The sequence below is a fragment of the Puma concolor genome, chromosome E4 (genome assembly GCF_028749965.1).
Source record: "Puma concolor isolate L17-30 chromosome E4, mPumCon1.1.hap2, whole genome shotgun sequence".
Classification (NCBI taxonomy): Eukaryota; Metazoa; Chordata; class Mammalia; order Carnivora; family Felidae; genus Puma; species Puma concolor.
This window is the reverse complement of record NC_141683.1, coordinates 28,785,371-28,812,549: the sequence shown is the minus strand read 5'-3', so window position 1 is coordinate 28,812,549 and position 27,179 is coordinate 28,785,371. Positions and strand designations below refer to the sequence as shown.

Below are 27,179 nucleotides of genomic sequence, written 5' to 3'. Positions count from 1 at the left end.
GAAATCATGCAGCAATGTGGATAGAACTGGAAGGTGTTATGCTGAGTGAAATAAGTCAGTCAGAGAAAGACAGATGTCATATGTTTTCACTCATATGTGGATCTTGAGAAACTGAACAGAAGACCATGGGGGAAGGGAAGAGGGAAAATAGTTACAAACAGAGAGGGAGGGAGGCAAACCACAAGAGACTCTTAAATACAGAAAACAAACTGAGGGTAGATGGGGTTTAGGGGAAAGGAGAAAATGTGTGATAGGCATTGAGGAGGGCACTTGTTGGGATGAGTTCTGGGTGTTGGTATGCAAGCCAATTTGACAATAAGGTATATTCATAAAAAAAAAAAAAAAAAAAAGAAATTATCTGCCTAAAAAGTGACAGCTAAAGCTGTAGAAAAGATGAGATTTGGGGCTCCTGGGTGGCGCAGTCGGTTAAGCGTCCGACTTCAGCCAGGTCACGATCTCGCGGTCTGTGGGTTCGAGCCCCGCGTCAGGCTCTGGGCTGATGGCTCAGAGCCTGGAGCCTGTTTCCGATTCTGTGTCTCCCTCTCTCTCTGCCCCTCCCCCGTTCATGCTCTGTCTCTCTCTGTCCCAAAAATAAATAAACGTTGAAAAAAAAAAAAATTTAAAAAAAAAAAAAAAAAGAAAAGATGAGATTTCCCACGGGAGAGATTGTAGAGAAAAGATGTTACAAAAAAGAATGGTGTGTTTAGGAAGTAAAGGAGGCAAAGAAGGTATGGTCACAAAGGTTGAGGAAAACCAGAGTATGTATTTCTGCATCAGAAAAGCCAGGGTAGGAGTGGGAAGGGAGAGATCAAGAAAGAGACAGCAATTAGGGAGTCACCGGTAATCTGAGCAGTTTCAGGAGCCTGACGTAGGCAGAAGCCAGATGGTCGCAGCAAGCCACCGAGCTCATTTCTGCCATTTGAAGTTTTGCTCATGTCTCAAAGCCCAGCTCCAATCAACTTCCTTTATGAAGCCTTATCATCACAGATACAAGTGTTTCTTCCCTCCTCTGACTGGTAGCTATTCGTTTGAATCTCTTTTTTATTACTTACACTAAGAGTGTTATTTCCATTTATTTATTTCTCATCTCCTCTGTTCTTCCCCTACCGACCAGTTTCAGAAGCACTGAAATGTATTGTGTGTCTTGTTTATCTTTCTGTCTTCCATAAAGCCTGGCACAGGGCCTTCCTTTTACATGCTGGGGTGCTCAATAAATATATATATGTTGGAAGAATTTGGGGAACTGGATTATGTCTAAACCTTTCCAAATGATGCCTGACACATTATGTATGTACTGAACAGGTATTTGTTGAATGCATTTATCCTGGATTTGGTTTTGCATTTATCCTGTTTTTAAAGGTCCATAGATACAACCTCATAAAATGACAGTTTTCATATGTCTTACATATAAATGTATTTGTAAAGAATACTAATTCTATTTTGAGGTGAATGTAAGCTGTTTGATTTGGATTTCTATTTTCCTCTTTTATTTATTTGGCTTAAACATTTGGTATATTAGTTATCTATTGCTGAATAACAAGCCATCCCCAAATTTAGTGGTGCTTAAAACAACCATTTTTATGGACCCAGTTCTAGGAGTTGGCAATTTGGGAAGGGCTTCACTAGGATGGCTGTTCTCTCCCCCATGTAATAATACTGGACTTAGTTATGTGTTGGTGGTCAGTTGGTAAGTCAGCTAGGGGATGGCTGGTCCTGGATAGCCTTGCTCACCTTTCTGATGTTTGGTTAGGATGTTTGAAGCAAGTGTTTCTCTTATCATCAGGGAGACTAGCCACTGCTTCTTCATACGTCAGTTGGATTCCACAAGTAGAAAGAGCAAGACTCAGTGTACAAGCACTTTCCAAGCCTCTGCTTATGTCACATTTGCTAACGTCCCAGTGGCCATAGCAAGTCACATTGCCAAGCCCAGAGTCAATTTGAGAGGTCACTACACAGGGTTATAGATTCATTGGGAGTTTCTTACTGTAATGGTCTGTTGCATTTGGCTAGGAAGGTATATATTCTGGGGATAGAGATTCTCAGGTAATACTTAAAGAATACCTTGAATATTCACAATGACCACAAAAAAAATGATAGCATTAATAACTGGGGACTCATTATGGCCAGACATTGAGCTGTGCAGTTTAAACACATCGTCTCTAGTCTTTTTTTTTTTAATGTTTATTAATTTTTGAGAGACAGAGCACGAGTGGGAGGAGGGGCAGAGAGAGAGGGAGACACAGAATCCGAAGCAGGCTCCAGGCTGTCAGCGCAAAGCCCGATGTGGGGCTCGAACTCACGAGCCGCGAGATCATGATGTGAGCTGAAGTCAGACGCTCAACAGACTGAGCCACCCAGCCACTCCTTGTCTCTAGTCTTTATAGCAACTTGTTGGCAAGAATTAAATCCCTGATTAGCCAGTGAGGAAAATAGAGGTTCAGATATGTTAAGTAATTTGCCCAGTGTCACACAGCTGGGATGTGACTTAAAATTGTCACATAATTCGGGGTTCCTGGGTGGCTCAGTTGGTTAAGCATCTGACTTTGGCCCAGGTCATGATCTCGCAGTTCATGGGTTCAAGCCCCGTGTCAGGCTTTGTGCTGACAGCTCAGAGCCTGGAGCCTGCTTCAGATTCTGTGTCTCCCTCTCTCTTTTCCCCTCCCCCATTCATGCTCTGTCTCTGTCTCTCAAAAATAAATAAAAGTTAAAAAGAAAATTTAAAAATTGTCACATAATTCATAGGTGGGTTACTCTGGGACTCTGTTTCCAGAGTACATAGATCAGAAGGCCCCAGCACACCTACTAGGTGCAGGCTCTGTACTGGTTATCTGATATATAACAGTGAATGAGACAGACAAGATTTCCACTTGATGGCCCTATAAGACGAAGTATTCCTGTTTATTAAGAGGCTTCACCTACTATAGTTCTATGGTTTACCTTATAATATCTTCTGTAATCCTTTCTCCCTTTATTTCCTATTGTAATCCCAAGAATATTCATTACTTTAATTAGGCCTGCTTAAATTAGTCTTGCTTAGACTTAAATTTACTGACCAACAGATGTATTTTGATTTCAGAGTCATTACTCATAGCATTTCTTTCTCCTGCCAATTGGTATTTGTCTTCCAGCTTTCTCTATGGCATCTTTCCTTGTTATTTCCTCCCTCAGAGGGTTTACTCTGAACTCATAAAGCCCTGTTTAATCTGACTCAACCAATTTAGCACCTAACTTATATATGAGCTTGTGTTGTTGCTATTATTATTATGCATCTTATCCCTTTTCTTGATTGTAATTACCTAGAAAGCAAGATCTTATCTGGTTTTTCCTGCCCAACTTCCCAAAACAGAGTTTATTCTTAGTATGTACATACTGATGAGTTTTATGTATGATACACAATATGGAGAAAGTTTTCAGTTATATATCAAGGAATTAGAGCCTACCAAGAAAGGAATACCATTGAGTTTATTTCCTTTTGGCAATAGTTGCTGGAGATTTCATTTTCGTTTGAGTCCAAGCATTACATAGCCCTAATAATCTGTTTTGATAATAGGTAAACCTTTTCTGTTAGCAGAAAAGTGCATACATATACACAGATAAGATTTTCATACTTGCACTTCTTGCTTCTCTTGTCTTAAATAATAGATAAAAAACCAGAAACCATTGACAACCATTCCAACTCTGAAAGCAAGAGTATTATTACGGAACAGATACCAGCACCAGCTCAGAATACCTTCTCTGCCTCTTCAGCCAGGAGAGTGAGTATTTTGGAATTAATTTGAATATTATATTTCCCCTACTATCCTAACATACAGTTTGAAAGGTCTTAGAGATACATTCTTGCAAGATAATTCAGATAGATTCTTGCCTGTCTTAATCCGCTTAGTTTGCTATAACAAAATACCACCAGCCGGGTGCCTTTAAACAATAGAAATCTATTTCTTGTAATTCTGGAGTCTAGGATGTTCAAGATCACGGTGCTAGCTGACTCAGTTCCTAGTAAGGACTCTCTTCCCAGTTTGCGGACAGACTCCTTGTCTCCAAATATAGTCACGTTGGGGATTAGGGCTTCAGGGTATGGAATTGGAGGGTGGGCACATATAATTGCATTTATAACATTGCTCACAAAAACCACAAATCCATCACCAAACAAATTTGGCTACAATGTGTTTAGATAACATAGGATACAGTAATCTGGACCAAAGACATTTTGTCAATTGCCTATTTTCTTCATATCTAAGGCTAAGGTAAATATATGTAAATCTCAGGCTAGGCTACGAAAATACCTAGCATTCGGTATTAATTGACTTGAGGACTTCTATCCTTTCTTATTTCTTGTTTAAAATTTTACTTTAATAAGTAAAGTCTTTATGATGAGTAGTGAGCAGAGGTAGAAAGAACTTGTTGAAATACCAGAGACATCTCCTCCTGCTACTCGGCCCAGGCCTCTGAGATGCTTCTAATCAGTGAGACAGACTTGAATAATGACTCTGCTTTACAAAGTAAACAGTTAGTTTTGAAGTTAAGAATTGATCTGAGTTCTTGGGAAGAAAGCTGATGAAAAAACTCTGGTTTTATAGATACTAACTTACTGATCTTAGTACCTCATGAATTGAAAAGACAGGATTGTGATATCATTGTGGAGATGAGGAAACAAAGGTCTGGTTACTTATTATTCCTAAGAGCATCGTTGTGAATCCGTAGAGATGTTTCAGATAGAACACAGCCCTCACTCATCATCCGGTCATTTAGCTGTACCTCGCATACTCCCACTGCTTCTAGGTGTGACTAGACTTCTTATTTTTTTAAAAAGAAAATTACTCAATTGGGGCACCTGGGTGGCTCAGTTGGTCGAGCGTCCAACTTTGGCTCGGGTCATGACCTCATGGTTTGTGAGTTTGAGCCCCGCATCGGGCTTGTTTCTGTCAGCGCAGAGCCCACTTCAGATCCTCTGTCCATTTCTCTCTCTGCCCTTCCCTCCCTCTCTCCCTCTGTCTCTGTCTCTGTCTCTCTCAAAAATAAACATTTAAAAAATAAATAAAATAAAAATACTAAGTAAAAAAAAAAAATACATGAGCACCTGGCTGGCTCAGTCGGTGGAGCATGTGACTCATGACCTCAGGGTCATGTGTTCAAGCCCCACATTGGGCATACAGCCTGCTTAAATATATACATACACACACACACACACACACACACACACACACACACAGGGAGAAGGAGAGGGAGAGAGAGACACAGATGTATTCCACTTGGCTAAAATAATGCTGGGAAAAACATTTTTCCTCTCAGAATCAGGGTGACTTGTAAAGAGTTGACATGATTCAGCCTCTAAAGTTGGAAGGAGTACATAAATACGTACATTCAGGTGACTAATTAAAAAGAGAAAATCTGAGTGTGAGCTGGAGGTGAGTGATTTAATGGTTCCATTGCATTTTCGCTACTCCAGGCAGTAAAGGTGGCCTGATAGCTGGAGAAAGACGACAGCCATCTTGCGGAGGGGTCCCCCGATCCCAGGAAAGGACTATTTTCCTGCTCTAAAGACCAGTTGTTCCCCGACTGGTCTTTGGGCTAACACTAAGTCTGTGATGTTTTCTGTGGTTTATGGTAAAATGAGGTAATTAAGGACGCTGTAAGCTTTCCAGAAAGCTTTCTTTTCTGATGTTAAAATGTTTTTCTTTTGTCAATGAAATGATGGTGATGGAAATGGTAATGATGTTTTTGAAAGACGTTCTCCTGGCAATAATCTAAAAGATGGCAACTCTGTGACTTCTACCATTTTTTTTTTCTTTTTTAATTTGGCTGCTCAGTGAAATCTGAAACACATGGCCAAGATCAAATAAACTATTTTCTTGAAATAAACAATTAGAATTTGAGTGGAGTGGCTTTTAGTATTTTTATTAGTATTCACTTACATCAATTTCCCACGGTCTTATCACAGTACCTTAAATCATATTTATACGTTGGCTCCTCTGTGTTTTCCAGTCTCCACACATTATAAGAAGGAATTAAGCTCATTAACACCATTTTATAGATGAGCATGTTGAGACCTAGAAAAGTAAAATGTCCTATATTCAGTTACCCAGTGAATCAAGCAAGAGTAGAGGCTTTTACTAGAATGTGGATCTCCTGGTGTTCTAGGTCAGCATTCATTGCTAAGAGAGCAAATAGTGTTTAATTTCTCAGAGAGCAACTCTGTCTGTGTTACAAATCTAAGGCTATTTCTGGCTCGGGGAGAAAGGGAGCCTTGAGAGGTTATTAGCGTCTGCCAGGTGAGGAAGGCGACACTGGCCGAAAGCCTGCCATGTATTTGTCCTCCTTGAACTGCCTTATATTGCCTCACTGAACTTAGTTAAGTGTGGGGAAAGGCAAATAGACTGAAAAGAATCATCAAGACCTTTTTCCCCCTTCTCTTCTTTTCTTTTCTTCTCTTTTCTTTTCTTTTTTCTTTTCTTTGCTTCTTCCCTCATAGTTCTCCTCCAGCCTTTTTAACAAGCCGGAAGAGCCCAAAGATGAATCTCCTTCTTCGTGGAGACTGGGACTCAGAAAAACTGGCAGCCACAACATGCTGAGTGAGGTGGCCAATTCCAGGGAAGCTCTAAGGGACCGAGGCTCTTCTGTCTACCGGTCATCATCAAGCCCTCGGATTTCTGCTCTGCTGGACAACAAAGACAAGGTGCCGTTTAGGCGGGGTATGGGAGAACTCCAGGGCAGTTCCCGTCTGTGAAAATTCAGTCGTAGGAACGCATGAAAGTGTTTTCTGGTCCCTAATTTGATTCTGGAAGTACAGAGTCTTTAGAAGGAGATGGCACGATGGTAGTTTAATCCAGTGGCTATTTTTTTGCTATTACCCAGCCAATAAAAGGAAAAAATGCTTTACCTTTTGGCATACCTTATGTTCATTCTTCCTTACCCTCCTTACCTAGGGTAAAAAAAATTAGAAACATAAAAATTTGGGTATGGCCTAAAAGGCTCCCTTAAGCCAATACCAGTGATATATTCTTTCAGTGTTTAAAAGCAAAGTTCTTTAGCTGGGCTTTCAATCCTAATGAAGATCAGGCAAATTAGCACTTAAAGAAAAATGTTTAAATGTCTCATTCTTTTCATTACTAGATATATGATCAGGCTAACTTCACAAACAGCTCATCTACATAATCATCCACCATCAGTGCATTTTTATTTCGTACCTTTTGGTTCCAGATTTTCTAGGGCTCACTTGATGCTCTTCTCTGGGGTCAGGTCTTCTTGTAATCCGAGTCCCTTTGCTCGATATTGTGTTTCTGGAGACTCCTCCAGGGGGTGAGGCATATTGGTTGGGTTAATTCCACAGCATATTTGTTGTATGTGAAGCTGCGTTTCCACGAGAAGATAGACTGGGGAAGAAATAAGACTTATTTCATCAAGAACTTGAGAGGGGAGCTTTCTGTCTGTGGCTTTTCAAAGGCTCTCTTGTCTCTCTCGGCAAGGCTGCTGCTGTGTGTAATTTGTGCTGCTGTTTTCCTTATTTGATCATCCTGGCTTTTCCCACGAGAATTATTTCCCTACATATTGGTTTTTAATGGAGGAAAAGTAGGAATTAGCCTTTGAAAGCTAACCTTTTGTAATAGCACTCAAACCGGAATTGGTATTGGATATAGAAATAAGATTATATATGTATATTAAGTTCTGCTTTTTACCCAAAATGTTACACTGAATCAGTATTGTGTTGTACCTCCTCTGTGCTTTACTTGTTTTGATTTTACAGGAGAGAGAAAACAAGAGCTATTTTAGTTCACTAGCACCCCGGAGGCTCAGCAACACAAGTGACGTCGAAGAAAAGGAGAACAGGTAATCCTGATACAGGCCCAAAGATGGTCCTCTTGAACTTTGCTAGGCATGGTGATGTCTTGGCCATCACTCTGCTGCTGTCTTTCCACAGGTGCCCTTAGCACATCATGAATTGTTTTTCCCTTCTGCTTAGCACACCTCCCAGCCTTTACTCACTTGCCTTGCCAGTTCTCTGCCCTTCGGGCTCTCACTTCAGCTTAGATATTATTGTCTTTAGGAAGTCTTCCCTGACCTTGCCGAGGGTGAATTCATTCTGGTACACCAGCAGGCTCTGGAAAGGTAGGGTTATGTCTGTCTAGTTTCGCAAGGACCCCCTAGCGCCTGGCACATGACCTGTTCCATAGTAAACACCAGAAATATTGTTATTTAATTAGTGATCAACTTCTAATTTGTACGTAGATAAGATTTCAAGTCTTCCTCATCGGTTAAAATGAATGTGAGGATTTTGAAGTACTGCTGCCTCTCGGAGCAGAGCCTGACCTAGAACCTTGCATTTCGAGGTGGGGTCCTCCGCACCAGCAGCACTGATGTCACCTGGAAGCACGTTAGTAACGCAGAATCTCAGGTCCCACCTCAGACCTGCTGAATCAGAATCTGCATTTTAACAAATTTCTCTGGGTGATTCACATGCACATTAAAGTTTGAGAAGAACTATTCTGGAGAGCTTTGTGAAAGATGGAGACCCACAGCTTTTGTAGCCACAGGCCTGAGGGAACAATTATGGATTAGAAATCCTACTGTAGTCCTTTCCTGGATGGCTTATTATTTGTAACACTAAATAGGCTTCCAGCAATTTCTTCCGTTTCCTCTTCTGTGGTAGTTACCTCTTGCTCTGTGACAGACTTTATCTTCCCCACCATCCTCTTCTCTGCTTACTTATGAACAACCTATTGCTTTGTAAAACCCTTTAAAGGAGAGACAAAAGTGACTTCTCATTACAAAAGAGTTGGGAGATCTATGACATAAGGATTTGGTACCTATTGAAATTAGTTAGCTTTGAAGTTGATAAAAGAAAGCAGACAGTAATACTAGACTCCTCCTCTATCCATAAAGAAAACAGGTATATAAAACAGAGTATTACTTGAAAATGTATCTATTTCCTCAGCCGTATTACATTTTCTCTCTCTGGCTCTTCTCTCCCAGCTTGCACTGTATCAGGGACAAAACTGGTGGTAGGAATCAGTGTTCTGTTTTGTTTTTCTTTTGTGCCTCTACAGAGAATCAGCTGTCAATCTAGTGAGGAGTGGGTCCTATACTCGGCAGCTGTGGAGAGATGAAGCGAAGGGAAAGGAAACTCCGCAGACAGCTGTTCCATCCACCTATGTATCAACCTACTTGAAAAGGTACCAGGCTCCCAGGGGTGGGAGATGATTTTTCTTCACTCTGGCCATGGGTATATGGGTCATAATTGCATGTCGTTTTATATCCAATTAGCACCACAAAAATGAATCAAAAAATGGATTACTTTTAGATTTCTTGGGAGTAACGCCTTGACTAATTTTAAATTAACATTAATTTATTTTCCTGAGTTAAGGTAAGCTAATTCCAAATTCTTACCACAGACAGATCTGAATTTATGCTCTCTCCTCTCAGTCCTATTAAAGTCTTCAACTGGAAAGTGACTTCTAGTAATCTCTGAGTAGGACTGAATTTAAATCACTTTTGTCCAGTAGCTAGCTTTCCTTTTTCTAAAACTCGAGTAGTTCTCATCTCGTTACATTTTCGTGGGGAGGAAGGGAGGGACCCTGTAGGGTGGTGAGGGGGGAGGGTAATGGGGACAGTTTTGTATTGCATTAAAGAAGTTTCATTAATTGAAGCCTGTTAATTTAGGGACTTGAGTCTTTTTTTTTTTTTATGACTTTAATGGCCCTCAGATCCATCAAGATGAGAAACTCGCAAGTTTGGTGCAGAGAAGGTACTTGGGTTTCCTTCCCTTTTCTCATCTATATTGTCTTTTCTGCAATTATTTCTTTGCCATGTACCAGCCAGCAAGCAAAGCACCTTTGCCAGAGCCATTAAGCTATAAGATATACTTAATTAGTATATTAATTTGAACTTTGCTGCTGATGTGGAAGAATCTGATTCTCATTGCTTACTTTGAATTCTTTCTTCACTTTCATTTACTCAGCCCCTCCAACTGCCTCTTCATGCCATGGGCTTCATCTTTAGGTTTTATAGATGATTGGTTGGCTGCCCTAGAAACGGCCTTTTGTTATAAACTATGTATTTGGGTTCAAAACTTATTCCCACTTGATCAAAAGAATCTTATCAACTAGTTAATATAAGAACATGGGAACTGGTGACCTATAAAACAAACAGCCACTGTTGCCTTTTAATGGTCTTTAAGTTCTGCAGACACATCCTGTAAGAAAAGGCTCAACTTTGAAGGTACACAAGTATAGTTCAGTGACCTCACTGAAGCTTTATTCAGTATACAAACTCAGTGTTTTTGGCTCAATGAAACTATCACCTCTTTGTCTTCAAGGCTACGGCCTTAATCCATCTAGATACATTATTACTCCTCATAGTTGCATCCAAGACCAAGAAAACTTTTCGAAGAAAACGATGTTCTAGATCTAGGAAAGAGAAAAAGCTGCCTTTTAATTTCCTAACACGTAGTTACACTGTGGTAGGGTAGAGTTGTTCTTTTTCATGATCCAAATCATTAACAAATGGATTGAATGAGTAGCATCTGGTTGAATGTAGTTTGGCATAATTATGGTAAACAGAAGAGAAAGGGACTGCCTCTGTTTAGGGTGGAAAGCATGCTTAATAATGTGAGTGCTTTTTGAAAAAAGATCTACAACTTGCTTCATGCTTTGGATTTCCAAACCTCTATCACCCTTTAAGCATTTTTTAAAATTTATTTATTTTGAGAGAGAGAGAAAGAGAATGCATGTGTGGGTGAGTGGGGGAGAGGGAGAGAGAATCCCAAGCAGGCTCTGCACTGTCAGCATGGAACCCAACGCAGGGCTCAGTCCCACAAACCATGAGATCATGATGAGATCATGACCTGAGCCAAAATCGAGAGTTGGACGTTCAACCCAGTGAGCCACCCAGGTGCCCCATAAGCATTTTTTGATTGTATAAAATCTCATTTTATGATCTTTTCAAAAGGGAAGAATCATATGCTATCACTAATTTAAAAAGAAAGCACAAGAAGATATGTGGCAGCCTTGGGCTGTGCTGGACCTCAGCATACTTTCCATTTTCTAGTTCACCTCTTGTCCTTAGGCAGAAATTCCTTTCCTATGTCCCTGTAAAATGCATCGTTACCAAAGAAGACTTCATAGCTTATTTTGCTCACCCCCTGTAGTATGTCATTACTGTAATAGTCAAGGAGTTTTTGGTTTTTTTTTTAATTCTAACCCAAATAATTTTTTTTACTTCAGTTGAGGTGGTTCCTACTTATCTTCATTTGAAACAAGAAAAAGTTGCCTTCTATTGCCCATGCAATATTACTTTCTAGACTTCAGCCTTGGAATCCTCCCAAAGATGTGTTTGTTTGAGGCTAAATAACCACGGTTCTCAGAGATGTGTTTTCCCCCCACAGAGCTTTTTATTCCTTTCCACTCTTTAATTTTAAATTTCTACTCCGAAACCTCTCCAAATTCTTGGTCTTACTTTAGCTTCTGTGGGGCTACTTCTGCATCAGGTAGACATTTGGGGTTGCATGATTTTTTGCCTTGGGGTTTGTCGGGAATTACTTTTTCTAATACGATTATTCTATTTCCTAATATTTCTTTTTCTTAGCCTGTATTCTATTCCAATATACTACTCTTCTGCTCTCTCTTATTGCATATTATCTCTCCTCCCCATTCCTTCACTCTTTTGGATGATTGACAGATGCCTGCTTGCTGCCAGTGACCCAGCTCTAGCTGGAGTTGGTCACTCCACTTCCCAGTTGCCATACCCTCTCTTTGGTCTACATTCCTTTTAATGCACAATCTGGGGGGAAGGTGGTGCTGGGAAATGGTGGGTGAGCAGCACGTCCTGAAGAAAGTGACTGTGTACTGTTTTGCAGTGCTTCATTTGGTAGAAGTAGTGACCCCACAAGTCCCTACATTTCAGCCAATCGCAATTCATCTCCTGCTACCTCACCCATTACCATTGGTTCATCTACCTCTCGGGGCAGCAAGTGGCAACCTGCCTCTTCTTGCCCTGCACCAATCAGTGCAAACACTACTGCATCTGTACACCATGGCAGGTAAGGCTTCTTGGAGCCATTTGAGTTACAGTCATCAAAACTAACGCCTCTGGATACACATATGAGATTTGAACCAAAGAGACTTTGTCACTGTGGAAGCACGTGTGAATTCCTGTGAAAATGTCTATAATTTAACAGGGATGCTTTTGTTTTGACTTGTATTAGCCAGCCAACAGTTGCTCATTGAATAATCATAGGGTACATATCTTTGTACTGGGTGTTTAGGCATCAACTTAAAATGACTGCTTTCGTGTGGTTACAATGTAAGGGTCATCCTATTATGGTAAAGCACAGACTAAAAATATCCTCATACTTCACTGACATTAATTTTCCTATAATCGTGCATAGGAATCTCTTCTATTTACTCTGTTTTTGGAGGATGGTATACCAACCCAAATCAGAAGGAAAGCTAACTCATGTTCCAAAAGCTTCCTATAGCTTTCTGAAAATTCCCAGCCAGTGAGAGCGTTTTGCTGGAAACACAGGGGGAAGGAAGAGATTTGTGTTTGTGTAAACTTTGTTCCGGGGCAGTGGTGTCTACTCCGTGTAAGGGGAAGCAGGGAGGCAGCATGGGCGGGGCTTTGTCACGAAAGCGCAGTGGGACTTTAGCTGTGATTTTGACTGTGGCTTTCAACCCTTTATATGTGGTCAGAGACCTTTTCACTTTGGGGCAGGGCAAAGGAACCTCTTTTTGGGGTCTCACTTCTAGAACTGATACAAAGAAAATGAAAAACATAAATGATGATAGTGTTGCCGCAAGAACACTGCTGATGGTGGTGCTTCACTGATATTTGTCTGTTTATTAGAATTCTTTCCCTAAAATAAGTGGTGATCATTTGTTTAGCCAGGAGGGATAGGCTCATGACAGAGTGTTAATAATAATACTGTACAATTTTGTAGAAATTTATTAGGTTCTCTTAAGAGTTCTGCACAGGCATACTAAATATTATGCCCATAGATGAAGAAACTGACACAGAGAGGTTACTGGATTATTAAGAGCTGGGACTAGGAAAAACCAGTAACAGCTACCATTTGTTGAACCCTATCATGTGCCAAGCATTGGCTTAAATACTGTACAAAAATTACATAAGCATTCGGTTTACACTCATGTAACAGTAAATCCAAATAATTGAGGCTTAAATATGATACAGGTGTATTTTTTTTTCTCTCACTTAAGAAAGTCCAGAAATAGGCAGAGGTACCACCACAACTTCAGAGTCATTAAAGATCCTGAATCTTTCTGTCTTTCTGCTTCACAGTCCTTAGATTATGGCTTCCATTTCCATGGGTTGTCTCATGGCGCAAAATAGATGCTGAAGCTCTAGCTGTCATGACTGCCTTCTAGACAGGAAGAAGGAAGAAAGGGGGAAATGCACAAAGAGGGAATGCCTTTAAACTGAGATTATGCTTATATCTCACTGGCTACCTCTAGCAGCCAGGGAGACTTTGGAAAATATGAATTGTTAACTACATATGTTGCTTCTCTCAATAATATATGGGTTCTGTTAGTAAGGAGAAAAAAGGAAAATGAATATGGGTTAGGCAACTAGCTATCTCAGGCACACGTGTATTGTTTATAAAGAGGCCTCCAGTATATGAAATACCATTCTCACTTTATAGATATGGAACCTGAGACCCAAAACTTAATCACCTGCCCAAGGTCACACATCTAGTAAGAAACTGAGGCAGGGGTTGAACCTAGATTTGTCCATGTCAGAGCTCCTGTCTCTTTCACTATTTTGTTTCCATGGAGCTTATATGTTATTCAGGGCTGTATACTAAGTGTTCTACATACGTTATTTTATTTATTTATCACAAGACCCCTACACATTAAGGTACCATTAACCCCATTTTACAGATGAAGAGACTAGAGAAGTTAACTTGGCTAAAAGGTAGCCCCACATGGTTCCAGAGCCTCTGGCCCCTGCTCTGGAGCTTTTCCTGTTCTGCTCCTAACAAACTACTTATAAAATTACTCCGCATTTCAAAATAATAGTACAAGTCCTATCCTGTAATTTATTAAAATAAAATCCTTGGCATTTCTACAGCAGGAAAAATTGCAGAGAGAACAAAACATGATATTAACCTAGAAAGAATTTTAGGTAAGGTTTTGATAAGTGTAATTTTCTATAGCTTTGTTTCTGGCTAATTTTATTAGCTGTCCTGTAGACTTATACATCTTATAAGTCTGAGGAATTTAATTTCACCTTTTTTCTGAGTCATTAATTGCTCCTGGAGAAGTGGCTTGTGTTTTTTAGATACCACTTCAAAACTGTTCTATTTTTATATTTGCATATATAGGTACCATATTTAGATTTTTACAATCTGATTATTGCTTTCAAGCTTATTCTAATGATGTGATTATTTGAAAATGAGCTTATAGCTACTTAGAAGCATTTCTGGTAATTCTGAGTAGGTGAAAAAAACAGATTTTTAGCATTCATTATTTTCATTGCTTTTCCCATCTCTGTGAATATCAATTTTGGATCTCTGTTACCCCAGCAACAAGCTGTGACATCACAAATGATAGCTTTTTGGGTGGAGAGCCAATGGTTGCTCTCAACTCTTTGTTAAGAAACAAAGATCTTGTTTTCATGTAAATGAGTTTAATTATACAGCTTGCTGTTGGAAAATCTGTAGTTAAGGTTACATATAGAATCTTAATAGTTTTTATTCCTGTTGCTCATGTGTACACTTAAGAATACAGACAATTAGGCATTTGGTTAAATGGGAAGAAAGCAGTTGCTGAGCTAGGTGCAAGAGAACTGAACATACTGAGGTTGTATTTATCAAATATCTCTGGAATCCAAGAAGATGGTCATCTAATCTAGGCTGAGGACTACCACAAAGACTCTCACTGCCAAGAATTAAGGGGCAGGTGGAGACTAATATCGTAAGTGACTTTAGTGTTGTTTTCATGTGTGTGGAGAGACCCTGCTTCTGTATGTGTGTGTGGAGACCAGATGGTACTCAGGAATCATTTAAAGCAGTCTTGCATATGTTACTATCTTGCCTGGTGCCCTAGCTAATTTTTAAAAAAATTTTTAATCTCGGGCAAAAAAAAAAAAAATGTTCATGAAACAGAACTCTTTGTGCAGAGGATATCAGACTTAAATGTATCATCATACTGTTCTAAGATTTAAGAGCTCAGAATTAAAAAAAATAGTCAACCAACAAACAAAATCTGAGCAAGAAGATTCTGTAGTTAAACTTACCTCCAGCCCTTTGTGTGCTAGTGCTTTGTGATGTAGCATGCCTGACCATTCTCTTTCTGCTTGTGTTTTTGGGTTTTTTTGTTTTGTTTTGTTTTGTTTTGTTTCAGGACTCCTTACAAATCACAGGCTGACTCAACAGCAGAGAAAACAGCAGACAATGTCTCTTCCAGCACCCCGCTCTGTGTGATCACTAATCGCCCTCCACCTAACACTGCCAATGGGGTTACAACTGCCACTCTGCTCTCCACTCCTGGAACAGACTCCTCTGTGGAAGCCAGGGAGAAGAGGAGGTATGTTATGTACTGATTTCATTTGTGGGGTTCTGCTTTGAGGTAGGAGATACAGCAGTGGGTGTGAAGTCTTTCCCCTAATCCCAAATACATTTATGAAAGTAGATCTTTATATTATAGTTTGGGTTTTGTATTTTGCCTCCGGGAGATTTTTGGCAAAGATCTTAATTATTTCTGATCATTTAATAAAGATACTTATTCTGTTATGAATAGAGGCATATCTTTTTTCTATTTTTCTTATAAGAGAAATCATGGTCAGGCGTTATTTCCCCATTTTGTGATGGAGAACATGAAGCACAGAAAAGGATCTTCTGTTTTGTTCTGAGGAGTCCGTGAAGATTTCTCTGGCAGCAAGGAAAAGCGGTGGCATGATAAAAGGCTCAGAGAGATAAAGCTAGGATATAAAGTTTTAATTAATTTAAGAATACCAGAAAAGGAAGTGCATAGTATGTGATGACATGGTAGAAGGATAGTGACTGGTTACTCTACAGTTTCTTTAGAGAAAAATTATGAGAGAGCAGTCATGAATTGGCACAGGAGAGATTTCAGGTAGAATCTAAGAATAACTTTTTGGTTGTCAGTTTTAAGAGACCTTGGAAGATGTAACCAAGAATAGGACGTTTTCTCCACCTAAAAAAGTGTAAAAAAATAGAGTGCCCTCCATCTGGCTGTTTTAAAAACTCAAGCCATGCTTAAGTTTTTAAGCACTAGAAATGTCTATATGCATAATAAATCAAGAAGTCTTACCATCTATAAGATACAAGTTAAACTTACTTTAATTTATAATTCTTTTAAAAAAAATTTTTTTAACATTTATTTATTATTGAGAGATAGAGACAGAGTGCAGAGAAGGACACAGAATCCAGAGCAGGCTCCAGGCCCTAAACTCTGAACTGTTAGCACAGAACACGACATGGAGCTCGAACCCACAAGCCGTGAGATCATGATCTGAGCCGAAGTCAGACACTTAACCAAATGAACCACCCAGGCATCCCAATTTGTAATTCTTGAGAAAGAAAGAAAGCGGAAATTGGGGAGGGGCAGAGAGAGAAGGGGACAGAGGATCCAAAGCAGGCTCTGTGCTGACACCAAAGAGCCTGACGTGGGGCTTGACCTCACGAACTGTGAGATCATGACCTGAGCTAAAGTCAGACATTTAACCGACTGAGCCACCCAGGCACCCCTTGAATTAAACTGTTTAGATGTTTGTTTATTATAAAGACAGTTCTAAAACACAATTTGAGAAGAAGTGGAAGGGAGATGTTAAGTGAATTGAAAAATAGTGTTTCTCTTCTTCCTTTCTTTTCCTTCCTTTCTTTCCTTCCTTTCTTTTTTTCATTTCTTTATATAAAAGTTGGAGAAAATCCATTTTCTGGTTTAACAGATTGCAGAGCATCATCTCTTAGTTGGTTTCCAGACAAGGAAATTTTAATAAATCAATCTTGAATATTTAATGCTTATAAATTTAATAGCTCAGTTATAATTTAGATACTATTAGTTTCATCTAGGAATAAATGCAAAAGTAATATTTTCATTAGCTGAGAAAAACTCCCTTTAAAAAATCCTTCTGGGCTGAGACAAGTAAAATGAGTTAAATTCATCTTTAAGATCATGATCCCTGAAAGGATGGGTAAGTCAGGTTTTTAATCAAATCACATTATTAAATACTTAGTTGCATGTATCATTATTTAGAGAAACCTAGAGAGACAGTTACTGTCTTCTGGGATTTTTATAACCTATGAACAATAAGATAGCACCTGCTACAGATTTTAATTTTGTTTTAGGAGTTTTATTTAGGCCACAAATATTTATTGATTAGCTACTATGTACTGCATATTATCACTAGGACATAATTCCTCAAGGAGCAGCAAATAGAAGAATAAAAGAATATAAATATAAGAATAAACCAAAATTTCAGTGAATTATGTGAATGTGGTATATCAAGTGCATTTTCAGGATGGTGCAACATAATAAACAAGATACTAGATATTTATTAGATAACAAATAATATTTAATTAGAGAAGTTAAATAGGGTAATGATACAAGATAAGTAAATAGGAAGTTATTCGATAAAGAGCTGTTGGACTCAGTCACTAACATTCATTCTTGTCAAAATATTTATTGAGCATTTGTCATTGCAAGGTACTATAAAAAAAAACCCAGGTGATACAGCCATAAACAAGAACAGCCTTAGCCCTTGGGAAACAAATATGCTAGTGAAGAAAAACAAACATTAAACAAATAATTGTGATATATACTATGAAGAGGTAGTGTGAGTTGTTACGACAGTTTTACAGAAGATCCGCCTACAGAAGACTCCCCTTTTCCTGCAGGATCAGAGACGGTTATCCTAAGAGTATCCTGCTCAAATTGAGATCTGTAGGACAAATATAGCCAAGGGAAGGGGTAAGCATTCCAGGCAGAAAATATGGTTGTTGGAAAGACAGACACTAAGGTAGGAAGGTGCTTGATCCTTTGGAGAATCTGAAAGAAGACATTGTAGAGAGTTAGGGAAAGAGCAGTCTAAGGTGAGGCTTGAGGAGTAAGTAGGAGCTATATAATGCAAAGTCTTACAGCCAAGGACAAAAATTTTGGATTTATATGTTAAGAACCATGTTGAGTTACTGGAAGAATTTTTTTTAACAGCTTTATAAAGATAAAATTTATATACCATATAATTTAAGATGTCCAATTTGGTCACTTTTAGTATATTCACAGATATGTGCATCCTTTACCACAATTTTAGAACATTTTTATCACCTTAAAAAGAAATCTCATACCCTTTAGTTATTGTCCCCCCCTACTCCCACCCCATCTCCCCATTCTCTAGACCTTAGCAACCACTGATCTCCTTTCTATTTCTATAGAGTTGCCTATTCTGGACATTTCATAAAAATGGAATCAATATGTGGTCTTTTGTGACTATCTTCTTTCACTTAGAATAATGTTTTCAAGGTTCATCCATGTTGAAGCATGGCATGTATCAGCACTTTATTCTTTTTTATGGCCAAACACTGTTTCATTGTGCGCGTATACTGAGTTTTTTTTGCTATTCATAAGTTGGTGGACATTTGGATTCTTTCCACCTTTTGGCTATTTGAGTAATGTTACCATAAACATTCATGTACAAGTTTTTGTGTGGACATATGTTCTTATTTCTCTTGGGTATATACCTAGGAGTCAAATTGCCAGGTAATATGCCAATAGAAGATTTTAAGCAAAAAGATAACATGATCTGACTTACATTTTTTAAAATTCTGGCTTCCAAACTCTGGTTATATATTCCATATGGATTGGACAGGGGAAGGATGGACAGAAGTAGATGTGAGATGACCAGGAAGGAGACCATTGCAGAAGAAAGTTGCATAAGAGAGAACGTGGCTTGCACTGAGATAGTAGTAAAAGAGATAGAGAAAAGTGAATGGACTCAAAATTTATTTAAGAAAGAAGTTCTAGTAACATGGTAGATGGATTTATAAGGACCTCTTTCCCATTACAAACATAGGAAAATATAGGTGAGTTCAGAAAAGTGAAAGGGAACTGCTAGGTAAAAAAAAAAAAAAAAAAAAAATGAAGTGGCTAATGTAGTAGACCTTAGAATTTGGAGGCTCAGATTTTCATGAGGTGTATGGATGTAGGAAGCATGGCTTTGGACTTGAGTAGGCTAGGAGCTGTAACCAAGAGAAGCTGGAGCTCTCAAAAGACTGCCCAATTCATGAAAAGGGTACTTTATCTATGGCCTAAAGAAGTGTCAAGGATGGGGCTTATCCAAGGGTCTGAACAGGGACAGAAAAATCATTTGTGGGTAATTTTTACTCCCTATATAGTGTGGAAATCCCAAGCCAAGAGGTTAACATAGAAATTAGGTCTGCACTCTTGAAACTGGGGCTGTTGGCACAAGCAATTTAAAGCCACCATGAAGAAACACATCGACAAACCAGGGTACAAGGGGTTCCTATAAAACAATTGCCTACCGAAGACAAACTTGCATAGAACCTTATAAACACTGAAGGAAATGAATCACTGTGACAGAGCTAACAGATGAAGCTTCTCAGATATATTCTTAGAAGTATTATATGCAGGTCAGTACTTAATAGAAGTTTTGAATGCAGAACAGAAACCTCAAACTATTATTTAAATTGGAACCAATAATTAGAAGTGACCAATTATACTAAAGATAGACACATCTATAAAAATGGTAATTTAGTCAGAAGTGGTTCCTAGAATAAAAGATTTTATAGATGTGTTGTATCTATATAGACTCCCATTTAAATGGGAAGCCGTGTATATAAAGCACCTAACAACCATTAAGAGCCTGCCATGTGGCAGGCACAGTGGTTAAAGATACAAGGTCAAAGAAAAACATCTTTCCTGTCCTTGAGGAGCTTAACTTTATCTATTGTGGGAAGGCAAATAAATCACATAATATCGTCCATTGTTAAGTGCTCTGGTAAAGATATGTATAGATTGATATGGTGGCACAAAGAAGGGGAATCTAAATTCAACCGAGTAGGGTGACAGAGAACGTGTGCTAGAGGAGGTGGCTGCAGGTGAATTCTGAAGGCAACTAGAAGTGAACTATAAATGGTAATAAGAGGATGATATTTTAGAGGGAACGGGAGAAATTCAGGGAACAAGTTCAATATGCCCAAAGCTGGGAGAAGGCAAGGCCAGTGTAGCATTTCTGAAAGTGTCTATGTGAAATAGATTTAGATGATTTGAAAAAAAAAAAGCAGCCTGTGGCCAAATGAGTTTGTGAAAGAATGGGTTAAACGAAGTTAAACAGGATTATTCAAAAGCCTTCTCAGGATAATTTCTCTTGGGGGGGGGGACGGTGGAGAGGGGAGCGTGGGCTTGTTAGAATTTGCAGCATTTCCCGAATTTCTGTGTCCATCGAATAGTTTGTTTGTTTTTTTCACAGAAACCCAAGACTGGTATTCCACTGGGTATACTTTGGAAATTGTGGAGTTAGAGAGGTAGGCAGGAACCAGATCATGTAGATGTTTGTTGTTGTGCTATGCTAAGAAACTTGAACTTCTGTTTGCAGAGCTATGGAATACCACTGAAGTATTTTCAGCTGGGGAATGACTTGATCAAATAAAACATACCATTTAAGCCTTTACAGAATTAAAGCCATTTGGAATTTCTCCCTCTAGACAAACACAAGCTGAAAGAAAAAAAAATCACATGTTTTGAAAACAGCTAAATTTTCCTTCTGAAAGAGCATGCTGGGTGCTAATTCTTCTCTTGAAGCTGCAGCTTTCTGTGTAATCAGCTCATTGTGGAGGCATTTGGACTCCTGCTGGGAACCATGATAGAGGCCTGAAGGCCGAGTTCACAGGTCCAATTTGAAACAATTAGTGAGCACTGGGGTAAATGGGGCTTTAAAACTGGCCACAGCAAGACCTAACCAGTGGAGAAGTCACCTCTCAGAAAGAATCTCTATTTGCAGTGTAATTAGAGCACGGGGACTGGGGAGTGGGTCTCACCATTAAACCTGTACAGCTGGCTTTTCTTTTCTGAGAATGTTTGGTCCTAAGAAGGGATAAATGGGTGTGTGCAGGCGTTTCATGATCAGTCTCAGCTTTACACGCTGTGTTCTTTCAGTCAGTTTGTTAACGTTATATAATAGTAGTTATGTTAATAAATGGACTGAGCTAGATACAAAAAAATACATTGTGATACCAAATAGAATAAACATGGAAATCTTAACACTAGATTTTTCTGGGGAGGGATTATGAGTAATTTCTATTTTCTTTTTTTTTTTTTTTCTGTATTTTCCAAAGTTCCAGAGTGATGAAGTGTTACCATTATAAGGAGGGCAGGGAAAGGAGAGAGCTTGAAAAAAAAAATTAATTCAGGGACAACAGTCTCTTATAATGTAAGTCTGTGAAGATGGCTGAAGAATAAACACAAGAGTCAAGAGATTCAAAGTGTGCAGGATTTTAGATAATTTATGATTTTGCTACATAAGCTCAGGGCAGGACTTCTGAAGTGGTTTATTACTTTTGAGAAGGGTATGATTTTGGATTTACAAAGTTCCTTTTGTTTTCTTTCCTGAAAAGCTCAAGTGTGCTCAAATGTATTCTCTTTACATGATGGAAAGAATAGGTGTTAAGCTCCTATTTTACAAATGGAAATACTGAGACCCTAAAAGCATGGAGTGATTTGCAGTGGAGATCATCACCCAAGACTCTTTTTCCCTTGTCACTGAACTCACTAACCATTTCTTCTTTTGGACTTAAGAATAAAGGTTTTGATTCGGGGGCCCTTCCATCTTAATCTGTAGCCCAGAATGCAACAGTCTACCTGTAAGGCACTGTAATCACTGCCTTCCAGTCTTTGGAATGCCCCTGAGGATTATAGAATCCAACAGGGTCATCTGATTGTAAAGGGGTTGACTTGACCGGCAGACGGCAGGACAGAAATGGCAAGTGGCAAGCAGTTGGCAGATAACTCTGTAGGGATATCAGAGCCAAGCGGCAACTGTCACAATAGTGTAGTGGTTTGGTTCATTTTCCAAAGCTCCAAGTTTTCCTTAGCAACAAAAATGTAAACAGTTCCCTTGGCTAATATTAGAGTCTGATAGCGTCTGCCTTTGATGCTCTTGCTCTGTTTCTCCTCTAGCTTTTTCCGTCTCTCAACCCAGCCCTGAATTTTACATCTTTTTTATTGGTGCCCTTTATTTTCTTTATAGAAACGGCTAAAATAGTTTTTCTCCACAAGAAGCTATAATTGTTTCTCTTTCCCAACCAGCCCACATGCAACTCTGCTTGGTCAGGATATGGTCAGTATTGACTGAGTCATATACACCACACTTATTGACCTTCTTGAATCCCTTGGGGTCTTTATAAGCTAGGTAGTTATTCCTGCTAATGTGAAGCTGTCAGCAAATTAATTTGGCATCATCTTTGGAATGTTAGAAATTTAAACCAAGTAATTAAACACTGAGTCATGGCTTTTTAAAGTCATTTGACTCATCTGTCTCAAGCTAAAGACAGGCAGTTGTTAAATGGAAAAAGTACTCTAGAAAGAGATTCCCTGCTCCTCTACTCTCTCAATTTTGGTTCTAAAATAAGCATTTTCCTTCTATATCTAAAAGACTGAAAAAATTCTGAATTTACTAAGTTTTTCTTTATTGAAACCGATCTCTCTCTTCCTATGGAACAGGAAGAAAATGAAATGTATATAGCAGTAGATATATTTTCTACTATATTGCCATTCTAGGGGTTTGGGGGTTGATTAGATGATTAGTTATTCTGTTAGCTTATATGGATTGTGCTTGTATGATTCCTTTCCTAAGTTAGTGAGGTCAGTTTCTGTTGTTTTGTAACCAAGGACGCTCCATACTGTGTAATATTTGATACTGTTGATTCTAGGGTGAACATTTTTCACATTTCAGTATCTCTGAAATCATCATGTCTTACTGCTAATCACCATTCCTGCACGTGTGTGAATTTAGTCATAGGTGTTCTGTTACTTCCATGGAGTTATGTGCATTGCTGGTACAAAATATGTCTAAATAAGTCTAAAAGATTGTTTTCAACATGTATCCCAATGTTTATAGCAGCGCTTTCAACAATACGCAAATCATGGAAAGAGCCTAAATGTCCATAAACTGATGAATGGATAAAGAAGAAGTGGTTTATATATACGATGGAATACTACTTGGCAATGAGAAAGAATGAAACTAGTTATTCTATTAGTTTGCAAGTGATCATGCCGTTTGCAGCAACATGGATGGAACTGGAGGGTGTTATGCTAAGTGGAATAAGTCAGTCAGAGAAAGACAGATACCATGTGTTTTCACTCATATATGGATCTTGAGAAACTTAACAGTAGACCATGGGGGAAGGGAAGGGTAAAAAAAAAAAAAGTTACAAACAGAGAGGGAGGGAGGCAAACCACAAGAGACTCTTAAATACAGAGAACAAACTAAGGGTTGATGGGGGGTGGGGGAGAGGGGAAAGTGGGTGATGGGCATCGAGGAGACCACTTGTTGGGATGAGCACTGGGTGTGCACGGAATCCAATTTGATAATAAATTATATTTTAAAAAATGGAAAAAAAGATTGCTTTCAATAACTGTTAAATCAAGTGATGAAAAGGTGATAAAAAGCATGTGTGATTGGCACTGCTTTTTGTTTCTTTTGTGGTAAAGTGGCAGTGCGTCTTGCGATTGACGATATTTTAGATGAGATGCAGTGTGGTACTATTCAGCCAGTGAGAATGATGCTGTTGATTTATATTTAAAAACACGAAGTGGAAAGTGACTGCTAATGCATATGTGGTTTCTTTTGGGGTGATGGAAATATTTTTAAATTGATTATGGTGATAATTACATAACTGTGGATATACTGAAAACCACTGAATGATATGCTTAACCCGGTATGTGAATTTTACCTCAATAAAGCTGTTTAAAAATAACACTAAGATCATTTAGCTCCACTGAACTGTTCTGGGAAAGGACCTGGATGAGGCCTGCTGAGAGATACTACATTAAGACTTAAGGGCCTTGAATTTCCAAGTCTGTTATCTTTTTCCTGTATTTCTGTTGCTAAACACAGCTACTGAGACACAAACTCACTTCATCTTCCAGAGACAGTGGCATCTGTCACATAATTCCTCAGCACACCACTTAACAGCTCAGGAGTGGAGGTTTTAAATGTTCCCCCTCCCCTTTGGGACACGTGCATTCCAAAGAAGGGACCAGAATCCGTTCCCTGATGCAGCAGAGGCTCTGGTGGTTCTGTCCTAATTCCCCAACCACTTCAGCGTAAAGTGAGCAGTCACCTAACACCTGCTACTCAAAGCCCTTATCAGCTATGTTTTTACAGTTAATCTCCTTCTGATAAAGTGGTTCTTTTTTCAGAGCTGTGAGTATTGGTGACATGTGGGAGGGACCGAACTTTTGTGCTCTCTCTCAAACCCCCTCCCCCTCTCTCTCCTACCAGTTGATTTTCCCACGTTAGAAAAAGACAGCCACTTGTAACAATCTCATAAAATGAGCTCTGGTGTTTACTAGGTTACTAGGGAAGGACAACCAGAGGGGTGGCCACCTGCTTGTTGAAAATTCCCAGCTTCTGGGAAGCTGCCGCACAGGTGTGCTGCAAGGTGTGTCTGAGGTAGCTTGACCTGCTCTCCCCTAGAATGATTTGATCTGGCAGTGGAGTTCTTTTCTGTTCCTGGTTTTATGGAAATCCGAGGCACAGGAAGTTGATCTTTGTGTTCTGAGAAATGGAAACAAGCCTCTGCCACATAGTTTACTAACATCTTCTGTGTTTGGAAGCTAACTCTCGGTGTGCTGAGTTGAGACATCGGGAGGTACTGGGCATGGAATAGCAGAAGCAGCAGGTAAAATGTCTTTGCTTGATGGCTTTGATATCCTAGATGTGTGTTTCTGCTGTCAGTCCTCCTCCTGATGGTCCTCTGGGAAGCTGACTTGATTGCATACATTGTTTTGGTGGTGGTGTGGTCGGGAGAGCAGCGGGAGAGGGTGAATGTGTAAGAATAAGACGTATGGTGTTCAGAATAACTGGTTTAGAACTTCTTTGTTGTTTCTTCATATTCATAAATAATTTATTAATTTTAAAGATTTTTACTTACTATTATTTTTTTCATGTTTTATTTTTGAGAGAGAGAGAGTGTGAGCAGGGGAGGGGCAGAGAGAGAGAGGGAGACACAGAATCTGAAGCAGGCTCTAGGTTCTGAGCTGTCAGCACAGAGCTCAACTCAGGCCTCAAATTCATGGACCACAAGATCATGACCTGCAACGAAATCGAGTCAGATGCTTAACTGACTGAGCCACCCAGGTGCCCCGATATTCCTAAAGTATTTAAACACGTACACTGACTTAAGGATCCCACCCAGGAGGTTAGGGTAGCAGAGGACGATTAAGAATTTCAAAAAGTAGAAACATGCTTCTCTTTTTAAGAGGAAACCGATACTGGTAATGTAGTGGTTTTTTGTTTTGTTTTGTTTTTTTTGATGTTTATTATTTGTTTTTGAGAGAGGGAGAGAGAGAGAACATGAGAAGGGGAGGGGCAGAGAGACAGAGGGGGAGACAGAGGATCCAAAGTGGGCTCTGTGCTGACAGCACGAATCGTCAAACCATGAGATTATGAACTGAGCCGAAGTCAGATGCTTAACCAATTGAGCCACCCAGGCGTCCCGGTAATGTATTCTAAAGTTGGATGAAAGTACACAGACGGTGGTTGTATTCTTTATATCTTTTAAATTTTTAAATATATGTAATATATATTAAGTAAATAAAACAAAGAAACAATGTGTTGGATATGTAGGGCAATTACAGGGAGAAGCTGGTTTAGGTAAATGAAGGGTAAGACTGCTCCTGGAGCTGGCCTTTGAACAGGAAATTACAAAACACAGAGACTAGCTCATTGAGGTCTTGAGGTCTGAGTGAAAGCTGTTTGCATACCACAAACTGTACAGTCACATTGAATCTTCATGGAAGTAAATGTTTTCCCATACCTATAAGATGAGACGTTTCCTAATTGATCTTTTATGCTCAAAGGACCAGTTTCTAGACAGAATTCAAAACCGTGCTGAGCCAGGCAGTATAGAAGGTATCTAATCTGATGGGTAGTCCTTTCAACCCTGTAGAGAGACTATTCATTAGACTCTTTGAACTCAGCCTACCAAGAGCTATACTGTTCTACTTTTCTTATCACCCTCTCTCTACTCTTCTTGGATTTTTGTATATGCATCATTTTATGTACTCAGGTAGAAAACTCAATTTCGTGAACATGTTCTGCTTTTATGCCTCTCTTTGTCTGTGCTCGACTTTCTGGAATGGCCTTCTGTCATCTTCCCTGATGAACAAAATTCTATTCATCCTTTAAGAACATCTGCAGGTTAGGGGCGCCTGGGTGGCGCAGTCGGTTAAGCGTCCGACTTCAGCCAGGTCACGATCTCGCGGTCCGTGAGTTCGAGCCCCGCGTCAGGCTCTGGGCTGATGGCTCAGAGCCTGGAGCCTGTTTCCGATTCTGTGTCTCCCTCTCTCTCTGCCCCTCCCCCGTTCATGCTCTGTCTCTCTCTGTCCCAAAAATAAATAAAAAACGTTGAAAAAAAAAATTAAAAAAAAAAAAAAAGAACATCTGCAGGTTAAACCCCACCACTGGCTACCGTGCTTCCCCAGCTCCAGCCTGATCAGTATTCTCTCCTCAGTGTTCTTCAGTAGCACTTTTCTTAGAACTGGTTTAACTGATTCATTAAATTGTCTCTCTTCATGACTACATTGTGAGCTTCTTGAGGGTGCTTTTTATTGTTGTTGTTGTCGTTCATACGACAGAGCCTAATACATAGTAGATGTCGGGTAAATATTTATTGAATGAAATGGTTTCTCAGTGAAAAGGAGCCCCCAGGTAGTAATCTTCCGCGTCCAGAAGATGGCAGCAGCAGAACATCAGTCGGTCTACTTTGTGTCCCGCTCCCAAAGACTTTTGTGTTAGGAAAGGTTGCAGGTAAGCATTTTTACCCCATTCCATGTTAAATGTTTTAATATAGAGAGTGCAGACTTTTTCTAGTATATGGAGGCCCTTTGTGGACTTTGCTGTGATGCTTCTTCACAAGAGAGCAGCAGGCTGCTGGGCTGCAAGGCAAGAGACCGAGTTACTCTCCAGCT

The 27,179-nt window shown here is 39.4% G+C and overlaps 1 protein-coding gene across 10 annotated transcripts in view; it reads left to right on the top strand.

The window, feature by feature from the left end:
* The window catches only part of PPP1R12B (protein phosphatase 1 regulatory subunit 12B), a 220,153-nt gene that overhangs the window by 77,363 nt on the left and 115,611 nt on the right, over positions 1 to 27,179 (top strand). For 6 of the 10 annotated variants that reach the window (XM_086694641.1, XM_086694642.1, XM_025920940.2 and 3 more), the window contains exons 9-14: positions 3,643 to 3,755; positions 6,470 to 6,673; positions 7,742 to 7,824; positions 9,042 to 9,167; positions 11,849 to 12,031; positions 15,354 to 15,536. In XM_086694641.1, coding sequence (XP_086550767.1) covers positions 3,643 to 3,755; positions 6,470 to 6,673; positions 7,742 to 7,824; positions 9,042 to 9,167; positions 11,849 to 12,031; positions 15,354 to 15,536 — 892 coding nt within the window. Of the gene's footprint in view, positions 1 to 3,642; positions 3,756 to 6,469; positions 6,674 to 7,741; positions 7,825 to 9,041; positions 9,168 to 9,701; positions 9,740 to 11,848; positions 12,032 to 15,353; positions 15,537 to 27,179 lie in introns of those variants that run through there. The other 4 variants (XM_086694643.1, XM_025920942.2, XM_025920943.2 and 1 more) reach the window with 2 other exon arrangements.